The following is a 12,251-nucleotide window of genomic DNA, read 5'->3' as shown; positions in this document are numbered from 1 at the left end:
CAAATGTGGTTTCTTTCACCACTAAATGTGGTTTCTTCCCAACTTCAGTGGCTCCTGGCAGTGTGACTGTGGGCCAGTCACACCTGCCAGCATTTTCAAATGCCCTGTATGACTTAGGACACCAGGTGTGTAACCATTCAGACTGGGCTCACTCATTGGGAGCACAGACCTGAGCGGACATGCCAAGGTAATGTCCTTTGAGAAGTGCCAAGCACCTTTCCTGGAAGAACTGCACCTGGAAATGGGATGTGATGCTCTGTCCTCCGACCAGTTTACATTTCAGTTCAGTATATAAAATGGGGTCTGTAATTCAGGGTACTGGTATCACTGGTTTTGTCAGTCCTCCTGCTGACATTTATCTTAGGATGCACTAACTTCTCTAGCTTTTCTTTAAAAAAAAATCTTCCCCATTTTGATCAGTTTATTACAAGATATCAGACACATAATTTTATATAAAGGAAAGAAATTACCTACTTCTTAGCCCTCCATCATAGGTAATATGATGTACTATACAGTCCATGACACTGATTCCAGAACGGGCAAGTCTTAAACATCCATAAAAGATTTGCTCATCTCACAGCTGTGTTTCATTAGTTTACAGGGCCTCAATATAGAAGACTGGTGGATATTACATATAGTGCATCATGTCCCTAGGAGCCATCACCATAGCAAAAGAGTGTAGGTACATGTTTATGCTTCCCTGTCCTCAGCTTTTAACTCCAACTCAAATCAATCTCCCCTCACGTCAGAGACTGTTTGAGGTATTAAGAAGGCAGTCAGCCTTGCGCTGCACAGTAGAAGATGTGGGATGTTCCCACACACCCATGGTGCAGAAGCAAACTCTGTAAAAGGCACTTGAAGTGGAAGTTCAAGTCTACTCTCACCACTTTGCATTCCCCCTGCTGCCTCCAAGGATCCTCTCCTCGGGAGGTGCAGACACATATGTGTTTCTCTCTGGAAATGTTTGGGGTTGTTGCATTTCATGGGAAGTGCCAGCCTTAGAAACTGGAGGTCTGTTGTTTCTCATGATGGTACCAAATAATAGATGCTGTATGCCAGCCAGCTAATAATTGTATTAATCACTGCATTATGGGCCACTGCTTAATCTTTCTTCATGGTAGCTCTGTGGTGCACATTAGCCTATAATTAAGTATAGCTTCATGAAATATGTACTGTGAGGCTTGTTTAATAGATAAACTATTCTCTAATTTATTTTAAAGTCCAATGACCTACATACTGAATGCTGAAAAACCCCGTCTTACTAACATTATTTCTCCCCTGAGACCTTCCATCTGACCAAATCTGTTAAATGAAGTAGAGGAAGCTTTGATCAAAACTAGGCTAAATCCATCGGAACAAATGGCTGACACATGTACGTATGCATGTGTGTGTGGGAAGCGGGATGTGAGGAGGGTCAGAAGAAGGAGAGGTGTAATTGTATGGTTTGTGAAACATCCGAATCTTCCTCTTAAAGTTGGAAATACATAGCTTACAACAACAATACTTGCTTATACCTGTGGCCATGTTGTCTGCAAACATGAGAACAAAGCGCTTCAGGCTCTGTGACAAATCCTGTGCCTTTCCTGGGGCACAGCACTCGCACTGTGGTCCCACTCTGAGATGGGGACTGAACATCAGGCAGCTTCGTACCTGCTGTGCGCACAAGAGAGCTGCATGGGGTGTTTGGCTGGGAGCTGGCCCAGGCTGTGTTAGCCATGAAGAGGGTTTCTTTCAAACAGAAAGTTCCAAAGTGAATATTTTCAGATTTATTTGAAACTGGGTATGAAGAACCCTCAAAGTACATATGACTGATTTTTAGTAAATGCCTTGGGCTAACCTCTGCCCCTTCTTTTTATTTTATCTTTAGAGAGTCAATGTCACAATTTTAATTCACCCTACTTTGGAATCTAAATGCCTATTTATTCAGCAAACAGGACAAGTAGAAGAGAGTTCTCAGATCCACAGAGACAATATAGTTATTGAAGGTGGGTTTAATGACACCGTTTCCAATGAGTAGGAAATTCCTACACAACCTTCAAAACATCTAAAATGTTGGTGCACCCTACCATGTTTGTCTAAGCTGGTGTTGCCTGCAGCCTGCTCAGCAATGGTAAGAAGGGTGCAGTATGTTGGAAAGACACCCTCTTAGGCTCTGCGTAGCCTTCCTTTCTCTTGCAGAAGCCGGCAGCACTGCAGTTTTTAACTCCAGGTATGGTCCTCTCTTGTGGACTGCAATGAGTCGCTATTCAAACTTGTTGAGAAGGTGGTGTAGCCCAAGGAACGGAGCTGGGGCTGTTCTGCCCTTTTCCAGGAGCCCCGTTGAGACAGCTATGATGCAGACAGAGAGGACGACACACAAGGGATGTTTATATTCCTGGCCCTACGCTTAGCTGTCCACCATTTCCCTCGCTCCAAGGCAACCAGGGGGCCCACTGGCTGATACCAGGAAGAGTGGATCAAGGGAGTGGAGAAAGCTTGCCATGACTAAGGCGGTTAGCAGTATTGCTGGGGCAGGAGCTTCAGTTTCTTGCTTGTGTAATTGCATAGTTTGTGCCCAAGTTCTTCATGGCCAAGATTGTTGGCCTTGGCTCTGTTTTGCAGCTCTGCTGGCCTGTGACCCATAAGTTGGAAATTTGCAGGCTCCTTGATTTGAATGTGTTGTTTACTGAAATAGTTTGCTCCCTTTGTTCGGACTGCTGCTATGAACTAATAGCTCGCTAATGGAAAGCTAGGCATCCTTGTCTGGGTCTTAAAAACTGCGTGCAAGAGTGTGAGTGGGTTTGAATGGAAGGTAGAGAGCTGTATGAGGCCCATCAAACACTTGAGAATTATGTGGTCATACCTGATATCTTTATTTTAAAATAGAGGGCATCTTCATAAAGCATGTTGACATGCAGCCAAGCTGTAAGCTGAAGTTGCTATTAAAGCAGTCATTAGTGAAAGCTTTGCTTTCTGTAAGACTTTGGCACTTTTTGATTGTATAAAACCATTCAATCTTGAGAAAAAAACAAGGAAAAGTCTGATTAATACTGCAAATCCACAGAAGCGCAACTGTCAGAGGCAGAGTAGGTGCACCTTGCACTTGGAATTGCCCTGTGCACATTTTTAAAAGCAGTCAAAGCTTTGAAAAGGTCAGAGTGAAGGAAGTGCCTGCAAGATATAGGTCGCAGAGGGTGAGAAGGTTTTAATGTGTGGGGGGAGCAGCTGTCCCTCATTGGTCTCAAACAGTGCAGGCAAATCAAAGGGGCTGTTGGTGCAGGCTGGAGTTCTCCAAAAATGCCTACCTGGCTGAAGCATGCATCGTCTTTAAATCAGGATAGCTTCTAGGTGACTAGTAGCCTCTCAAAGCATGAGCACCCATCAGGTTGGCCAGCCGAGCACTGTGAAATGGGAGGCAGGGCAGGGGGACTGCTGGCCAAAGCTGTTACCAAGGCTATGGACTTCTTCCTGGAGGAGAATACACACATGGATTTTGGCCATCCTCAGGGCAGAGTTCTTGTGCCATCTCCCTCTTGCACTATAGCGTCTCCTAATACAGCATTAGGGTTGCAACCAAAAGGTTGTAATAACCAAAGCTTGCTTATTGCAGGTTGTAATGTATCGAGAAATATGGCACGTGGTGATGATTACAGAAGAAAGAGGACTATTTTAAAGGAAATGTATGAAAACGCTCTCTCGGATTTACCTTGTCCCTCTCTGGAAAGTTTTTTAGCAAATCTGGAGGTGCTGAAGTGATCTGTGCTCTTCAAAATCCTAGCTGGAAAATAGGTCATTTGAATCCTGCTTTGCATAAGGAAAATGAACATACTCTCTTCCCTCTCCCCACTTGCTCAGCATCCCTCTTTGCTGCAGGCTCATGGAGTTGCAGTCAGGACAGTCGGTCAGGCTGTTTGTAAGAGTCCAGACAGTCTAAATCACTGGATCAGGGTACTGCTTCTCTCCTCCTCGGGAGTGCCCAGTGGACTGCAAAGCCTGTAGCCTGAATTAGTGTTTCTGTTTATATCTTTCTTTTTTTTTAAGCATCTTTTTTTTGCCAATGTTTTGACATAATAGCCAAAACTAGTAAAACGTTTGGGCGAGTGGCCAGTGCTTGTTTTACTGAACAGCCTCAGAAACTGGAAATATCCGTGAACCTGAGGCTTTTTGAATGAAACAGTTGTGGTGCCAGATACAAAGAGAGCTGGGTAAAAACATCAGGCATGTTCAGGCTGCTTGTAACTCTCTTCCCAAAGAGCACTGCTCCCTCCCTCCCACCCTGAGTAGCTCCGGGTGAGGAGCGTTGGCTTTCCAGCCTGCAGATAGGAAGGCAGCGCTTACCCAGCTCGGCTCCTGCCCGGGTTAGCTGGTGCCTAACCGTGCCTCTTTGGATTAAAGGAAGTAACAGCACAGGGAGGAGGAAACTCTACCAGCCTCGAATGTAGTGAAATTTATGACGAAATAGGCTAAACTGATCCACCTTGTTCGGGGGATTCGGTCGCACCTTGGCTGCAGGAGTGGGTTGAGGCGTAGGCAAACTCGGGATCGATGCTGGATGGTGCCCCAGCTCCTGGTGCGACTGTGGGCGAGTCCAGGCTCCTGCAATGAGGAAGGGGGAAATAACGCTTCCGCGGCGTGCAAAGGTATTGCCAGTCAGTTATAGAGGGGCTGGGGGCTCTGAGAGCAGGAGCGTGGTTGGTAAGAAAGCCCCAAAGAAAGTCTTTGGAGGTAGGCAAGGAGGGACGTTGGTGGTGACTCTCATTTATGTCTTAATTCTGCTTGCTTTGACAAAATTCCCCCAAACTGAAGGGGGATCAGAAAAGGGTCCTGTAAGAGGCTTTAAGATTAGAAATATGGTGTGTTGAAATAACTAACTCTTCCACCTCTACTTGCTTGTGAGCCAAATCCTGGACAGAATTCCTTTTGCAAATAATTTTCCCTTTAAGTGAGAGGAAGACAAGCAGCTTTAATTCTCTGCCTGGTATCTAGTGAGACAGTCATGCTGCATTCATCGCTATGGTGTCTGCCTCATTGTGCACAGACTTTCAATTAGCAAGGGTTCTGGTTTTGGTTTGGGGGGGGGATTTTTTGTTGGGTTTTTCCCCCCCATAGAAAACTCTCTCTTATTGCATGAAACCCTTTCATGCTGCCTGCTTGTTTTATTCTTGTGTGTAATGCGGCACAAGCAGCGTTCTGTTGTGCTCACAGGAAAGAAGGCAGTCTGTAAGGGAAGTGCTTAATCTAATAAATTGCAGATTTTTGGTACATGGGATATTTGTTCCAACAGTGGGTTTTGCACTGCCCAAAATTTCAGTTTCATTTAACTTAATTGTATTCAATAGGCTGAATGAAAAGATCTTAAGTAGCATGTGAGTCAGCCTTTCAGAATGTGTGCTTGTAGGAGGCGGCTGCTGCCTGCTCAGCTGATGCACAGGAGTCCTGAGCCTTGGAAGCAAACGCATGGCTATACAGAGCGTGCACGAGCTGCGCGTCTTGCTTGTTTTCCGGCATATTTCAGTATAAAGGTTTGACATGCATGTCATATAAATGGTGGCACTTTGTGGCTGCAGGTGGTCGGTCTTTCTCTGCCTCCTTTTCCCCATGCATCCACATTCAGCTCCACATGCACATCCTGTCTTCCCTCATAAAAAGAGATACAATAATAACAAAGAGGCTTTATTAAACTAATGCAATAAAGGCATTTTCTTTGAGGATTTAAACACTTCATTTTTAATAATAAAAATCAAATTGTCATTGTTGCACCCTGTATAAGTTTTATTCAAATCAGCCTCTAAATGCTTCGTGCCTAAGCAGCTCTCTCCTGAGATGTGTGTATTTTAGCATTAGTTAAATGAGTTTAAGAATGAGGCTCATACTCTGGCTGTAGGCAGTGAATCTAGAGATCAGGAGATTTCTTTTAAATGAGGGACTGATGTGATGCATTCAGCTACGCTGAGGGATACTGGGAGACAGCTGGTGTCCCATTTACAGCAATGGAAAACCAGTCGAAGTCCTTTGAGTTCTGAAGTTCATATGAACTGACACAAACGTGGCACCGCACATTTTGCCCATTGAGACAGAAGAGTTGGTCAGGGAACAGGGTGCAAACAGAGTTTTGCCCGATGGAAACTGTGACAGAATGGATATGAAGGTGCTTAGTCTGGCTAACCACTCAAAAATTTCCACTGATTATCTAAAGCAATTTTGCTCTGCAAAATTGGACTGGACACGTTGCCAGGAGAAGCATTTCTAAGAGACTTCCAGCACTTCTGCTTCGCATCCTAGCTGGAATTAGGAGGAGATGCAAGGGAATGGAAACAAAGCAGTGAGCGTTTGAAAATGAGCTTGTGTCCTAAGAAGCCTGCAAGTAATTCATATAGAGGTTCTTGTCAAGTGCTGTATACTTAGAGGCAAAGAGAAGTATTTCTAGAATTGCTGAATGTATCTTATTCAGCCCAGGAGACAATATTGAAGGTGGGACCTGGAGTCAATGCAGAGAGGCAAAGAAATATCATGGTAAAAGCCTGCCTTGACGTGAGAAAAACACAGCAGGTGGAGTCACTTTATTTCCTTGAAGGGTTATGAGAAGTTAGTGCTTCTGCTGCAGAGCTCCCTGGGCTGACCTGCCTCCTCTAGCTTTCAGTTGCAAGTAGCAGTTAATTTTAAATATAAACGGTCATTTTAGCCTAGCAAAATCAAGTTTGTTGTTGTATGCTGAAGGTGCGATTTCAGTGTAGTTCAGTAGGAATGAGTAGCTAACCAGGGGTTCCCCGAGTGCTGCCTTCCATGCTGGAAATAGGCCTTGCATGCTGAACTGGGATGCTGAGAGCGGACAGGTTTACATCACTGATCTTTAAGATTCAGATGTTGAATTTTAATAAATCCCTACATTTTCTGATCCTGATCAGGGTTGCATCTATACCTGATGGGAAGCAGAATAGCTTTTCTATTGAGACTGGCAGTTACAAGTACTGGGCTTAAAGTACTTGGGGCTTTAAGTACTACAGGAGCAATATTTTTCTAGTATTTCAGCATTTTCTCTGTTGCTTTTGGCAATAGCTGAAGTATGGAGAGGCACAAATAAACCGAAAGTATGAAAAAAGTGTTTATGCTTTTTTAGTCCTTCATATATATAATCTCCTTATACAGAACATAAAAACTGAGGTTTAGCACATTAGTTGAGTTTATTTAAGCTTTTGCTCTGGCCTGCGTTTCGATTGTCCGAAGCCTGTTTTGAACATTTTTAACCTTAGTGCCTGCTCTTGTAGATGCATTGCTTAGGTCTGTACGAGGGGGAGCACAGCTCCCATCCAAGTCATCGGACCTAACGCGTGTGAGGTCCTGGTCAGTGCTCCCAAGTTTCCTGCTGCCTGACGGCCCTCATCCTCCTCTGTCCCCAGGACATCGGTATCTGGGCTGCGCTCCAGCATGACCTCCTCACCCCCATGCAGATTGCTTTTGAAATCTCTGGTTGCAAAACCGTCCTGCGTTCAGTCACTGGTAGTGCAGTCTGCTGTCCCACTGAGATCTCATTTACACCCTTTCCAGGCCTGAGCCAAAGGCCTTTGGGTTGGCCTTGATGGCGGGTCAGTTGGTCCTTTGGATGTAGGAGTCAGTCTGCATAACATTCTCTCTACATTGTACTGCATCATCTTTCAGAAGATGCTTAAAAAAAGATTTCTCGCCCATGAGGTTTGGGTTGTTTGTCCTGGAAATCCTGTAGTTAGTAAAAATAAAAGAAATGAGTTCACAAATGGGGTTTCACAGAATGGGTGCAAAGCAAACCCCCACAATGGTGACTTTGCTGGCTTGAAGGACTGCATTTCAGCTAGTTTGAAAAAACACTGTAAAAATTAATCCTACCTTAAATAGACCCAATGACTTTTTTATTTTGATTGGACATGTGCTCCTTTCTCCACCACTAGTTATTAGTTTTTTAAAGTCAATTATGGATCCAGTGTGTAATTTTAAAAATGGTGCAAATTTGAAGGGTAAACCAAACCATGCGTGCACAGAGTCCTTGTCTCAGGGTGAGCACACACCTCGTTTGCGGGCACAGCCTGTGTGAACATTAAAGTTTTCATCAGTTGCCTCTTCAGCAACTGGTTTAAAAATGATGCACAGGAGTGGAAAAGCAAAGATACTATCAAGCTACATGTCCTAAAATATATCCTGAGAGCTGTGTTCAGTATAGAAGATCTGTTTGGCTATTTAAAATCAGTTTGAGACTTTCTAGTCCCCGAAGATCTTCTTTTAGGTTTGCAGAGTTGGTTGCTCTGCAAATTGCCAGTTTCTTTTTTTTTTTAATATGTGAGATGTAAGTAAGTCGGAATGAGCTAATTTAGCCAATGGAATTTTATAACAAATGTACGAATGGTGTGGGTTTCCCTCCCTCACCCTCTCCAGCAGAAACATAATTTGCAGAAATGAAAACAGTCCCTGGCTGGCTTTAGGGTTTTCTCAAAAATAGAAACAGTAGGGTTTGTCTGGCAGGGCCAGTTTCCTCACCACACACCTGGTGTATATCACTTTAAAAAATACATTATGCCTCATTAAATTACAATTAAATGAAATCATGATCATTTGTTTTTCTGGAAGGAAGATGTTTTGCATATTGAAAGCCTAATTTGTTGCAGGTGACAAAAAGGCTGAACAGATTATTTAATATCACTTTATTTTTTATAATGTTGCTCACTAGTTAGTTTGTGTATACTTCAGTAGCTCAGAATTATATTATTGTAAACGTTATTGCTCTCAAGATACTTTATTTTATTGTCCTACCCTATCACTCAGCTATCTAGCCACCATTGTTTACCAGCGTTGTTTATCTTCAGTTGCAGGAGGACATGAGATTTTTCCCTCTGAGTCAGTTTTCTTATTATCTGTCCTGCTGTTTACATGGTTCCTAAGCTGCCGAAGCACTTGGAGGAGCCGCAGAAAAACCCTCTGGGCAACCAGGTTTTCTACCTGCGGGCCTGGAGCAGGGCACGGGGGAGCAGGGCTCGGCCCCTGCCAGGGGCTGCCTCTGTCGTGGCGCCGGGGGACGGAGCTGGTCCCTCTCCCTGGAGCAGGTGCCTGCATGAGGAGGTGAGGCTCCCGGCGGATGTACAGCCTGCTGGTTGAGCAGCCGTGCAAAATACGGCTACGTCCCTGTAGCAGAGATGAGATCTTTGTAGAAGCAAGAGGCGTAGGCTGGGGTTCAAAACCACTGAATCTACCCCATGATAAGCTGTTCCTGGTGATGAATCAGAGCCTCCAAGCACAAGAGTGGGTATCTCAGGCAGTGAGATACCTCTTAGTACCATGGCCAAGCCACTTGTACCTGTAAGCCTCTGATTTACATAGGGAGTCAATGACTGCACTGAAAAGTAATTGCTGGCATGCTTTCACATATGTTTCTGCTCTCCATTTTTTAAATTGGACCATAAATTTAGCCAGGCTAAGATGGGGGGAGAAAAAGCTGTCTTAGAGTTAGCTCCAGTAGCTTTCAGGTACCTTTCTTTCAAGCTAAACCCATTCATTTTTGAAGTTGATCTTTTCTTTAACAAAAAGAAGTTATGTATCCTTTAAAAGACCCAGGAAATGAAGAATTTAGAGAATCTGCGGATCTGATATTTCATTTATTTACTGCATTTCCAACCCAAACTATTCTACGATTCTGTGAATTTTCCACTGACTTTAAGGGAAAATTGTAATAGGCACTTGATGTATCGATTTTGGAATCATTCAAGTCATGGCTTCAAGCTTCTGTAATGTCCTTTTTTGGTTAATCTCCCTCAGCCTGTAAGCCTGGCAAACTTTGGAAAGCTTTTCGAAATGTCCCTAGCTTCTCTGAGGGGTGGTAAACCCTGAGGAAGAAGCCAAGTATGAGCATGCAGTTGTGTTGAGGTCGCAGAGAATACCAGAGGCCAGCCCAGGGCCAGCCCAGCACTGCACCTTCTTCAAACATTTCCCCAGCGTAGATCTTTTTCACCAGTTGGCTTCTCTCTCCAATCCTGTTTCTGACTGGAGGGTCCCACCATGGCTCCATTCCCAGCTCCAGTCCTTCTGGTAACTACTCTGATAATTGCAGGCAAATGTAATTGGGAATCTCTTAGGTTGATTATGTAGATGAGGAGCTGAAAAGATGGAGCTGTGTGCAGCCTACCTTCAGGTTGTGTGTGGACCTTGTTTTGAGCAATTCTGGTGTAAACACTGCTGAAGTAGAGCTTTCATGTATGTGTTTTAATGTAGGTGTTTAACAGCAGATAAATGCAGATACAGATACGTTGTTTGCTGGTCTGTTGGTTTTGTCAGGAAGTCTGGTAAATAAGATCAATACATACTAAAAATGTTGGTGTTTGGTTAATTGTCCAATTGTAGTGGTGGTGTTTTAGCAAGGCTTTTTGGAGGAGACTCTCTGATACGGAAGAAAATAAACCAAGACTAAATATTACAGGGTTTTGACTATATGGTTGTTTTCTAGTAACATTTTTCTTACAAGAAAGGAGTAAGCCTTGACTATACTCATGAGGCAGCTTGCTGTAAAGTTACCGCGAAATGCTCGTGTCAACAGTGACAGCTAAATCGTGTCTGGGGCACGGCGGTGTCCCTTTGCACGGGGTTGCTGAACGTCACTCCTCTCACAGCAGTAGGTTGAGGTGAGCCCTCCGAGCTCCCACTGGGATTCCAGACGGCTTCTGTGGCCGGCGTTCCTGGGAGCAGCGGTGCAGAGAGCCTCTGGGTCGTGGCAGGCGGGAAGCGGAAAGGGTATCGGACTGCTCAGGGCAACTTTGGCAAAATAGACTTTTAAAATAGTGAGCCTCTGACCGCCACTTCTTATGATATAAGTAGTCTCGATGGGCAGAAATGATCCCTCTCTGCTTCTTTGCACACCAGTACATTTAAACATCTATAGTTCAGGAAATTGCTGTTAGTGCTTTGTGGACTGAAATACTCCGTTCGTGACGTGTCGGATGCGGAGGGGTGCCTGGGGGAAGCTGGTGGCACACGCTGTGTCCCGGTAGTTTCTGTAGGCCCTCATCCAGGCTTGTGTGTTGTGCCTTTAACTTCTAGATAATCTGTGAACTGTTGAGTCCGTACAGTTATGCATAAATTTAATCCCGTCATTAGGTTTAAGCTTCTTTTAATGACATTTTCATCTCTCCAACTCTTTTTTTTTCCCTTTTTTTTGGAAATGCTGTGCTGGTTACCTCCTGGAATAATGGCTTTTGTAAAAACTAGATGAATATGGTGTTCATTCATGGTTGCAGTGTGAAGCCTGTGGTATTTTAAAATGAGGCATGAAAGAACAGGTTAAATCCCTAAAGCTAGGTTCTAAGGCTTTATTATTGCTCCATTTTTCTCCTCTCAGAAACGACTGTCCAAACCAAAATGAACGGACTGTAACATCAAAAACCAGCCAAACGTTTTTCTTTATAAACCTCCTGCACTGTTTAAATGTCGAAACTAAATTTACCAACCTTGGCAGATTTGTCAAAGATGAACAGGATTGCCAAGTGTTCCCAGCTTCAAGTAAAAAGAGAGAGAGAGAGAGAGATCTAACAGCTCCTAAAATATTTGCAGCAAGCACCTGGTGGTAACTGCAATTTCTTCTACCCAATGCACCTACCTTCCTCTCCAGCATCTCCATACTCAGAAGCTTATTACAGTGCCAGAATAGGACAGTCCCAAAATAAACCCCAGCCCCCAGAAGACAAACACTTTCCTACAAAATATCCCCTCTGGGAGAGCCCATGAGATTCTGCTGTAGGTTCTCAGTATTGCAACCCAGCTGGTTACACTAAACAAATTAAAAAAAAAACCAAAACCAACACGACTGGGCTTTTTTTTTTCTTTTCTTTTTTTTTTTTATTTTTTGAACCAGGGCTTGTTGTCAGAGATCCTGCGTAAAGAAGAAGACCCTAGGACAGCTTCCCAGTCCCTCCTGGTAAACTTAAGGGCAATGCAGAATTTCCTCAACTTGCCTGACTCGGAGCGGGATCGTATCTATCAGGACGAGAGAGAGAGAAGTATGAACCCCAATGTGAGCATGGTGTCTTCAGCTGCCAGCAGCCCAAGCTCCTCCAGAACCCCCCAGGTAAGATGCGATCCCTCGTTACCTGTTTGTTGTGTGGATTAGTCCAGGGAAGGAGTTCCTCTCCTCCCCCTGTCTGTTGCTCCCCTTGCCCAGATGAGTTGTGGAAATCCTTTTGTAAGGTTTTGGAGTGGCTGTTAAGAGACGTTTAGTGGATTTCAGCAAGACATTGTGATGATGATTCTAGCTTTAATCAATG

General features: G+C 44.2%; 1 protein-coding gene across 2 annotated transcripts in view; it reads left to right on the top strand.

Moving 5' to 3' along the window:
- The window catches only part of SATB2 (SATB homeobox 2), a 132,800-nt gene that overhangs the window by 80,512 nt on the left and 40,037 nt on the right, over window positions 1-12,251 (top strand). For both annotated transcript variants that reach the window (XM_075511667.1, XM_075511668.1), the window contains exon 8: window positions 11,843-12,055. In XM_075511667.1, the coding sequence (XP_075367782.1) occupies window positions 11,843-12,055 (213 nt within the window). The remainder of the gene's footprint in view (window positions 1-11,842; window positions 12,056-12,251) is intronic.

This window comes from Mycteria americana, chromosome 9 (assembly GCF_035582795.1).
Source record: "Mycteria americana isolate JAX WOST 10 ecotype Jacksonville Zoo and Gardens chromosome 9, USCA_MyAme_1.0, whole genome shotgun sequence".
NCBI lineage: Eukaryota > Metazoa > Chordata > Aves > Ciconiiformes > Ciconiidae > Mycteria > Mycteria americana.
This window is presented reverse-complemented; position numbering and strand designations above follow the sequence as displayed.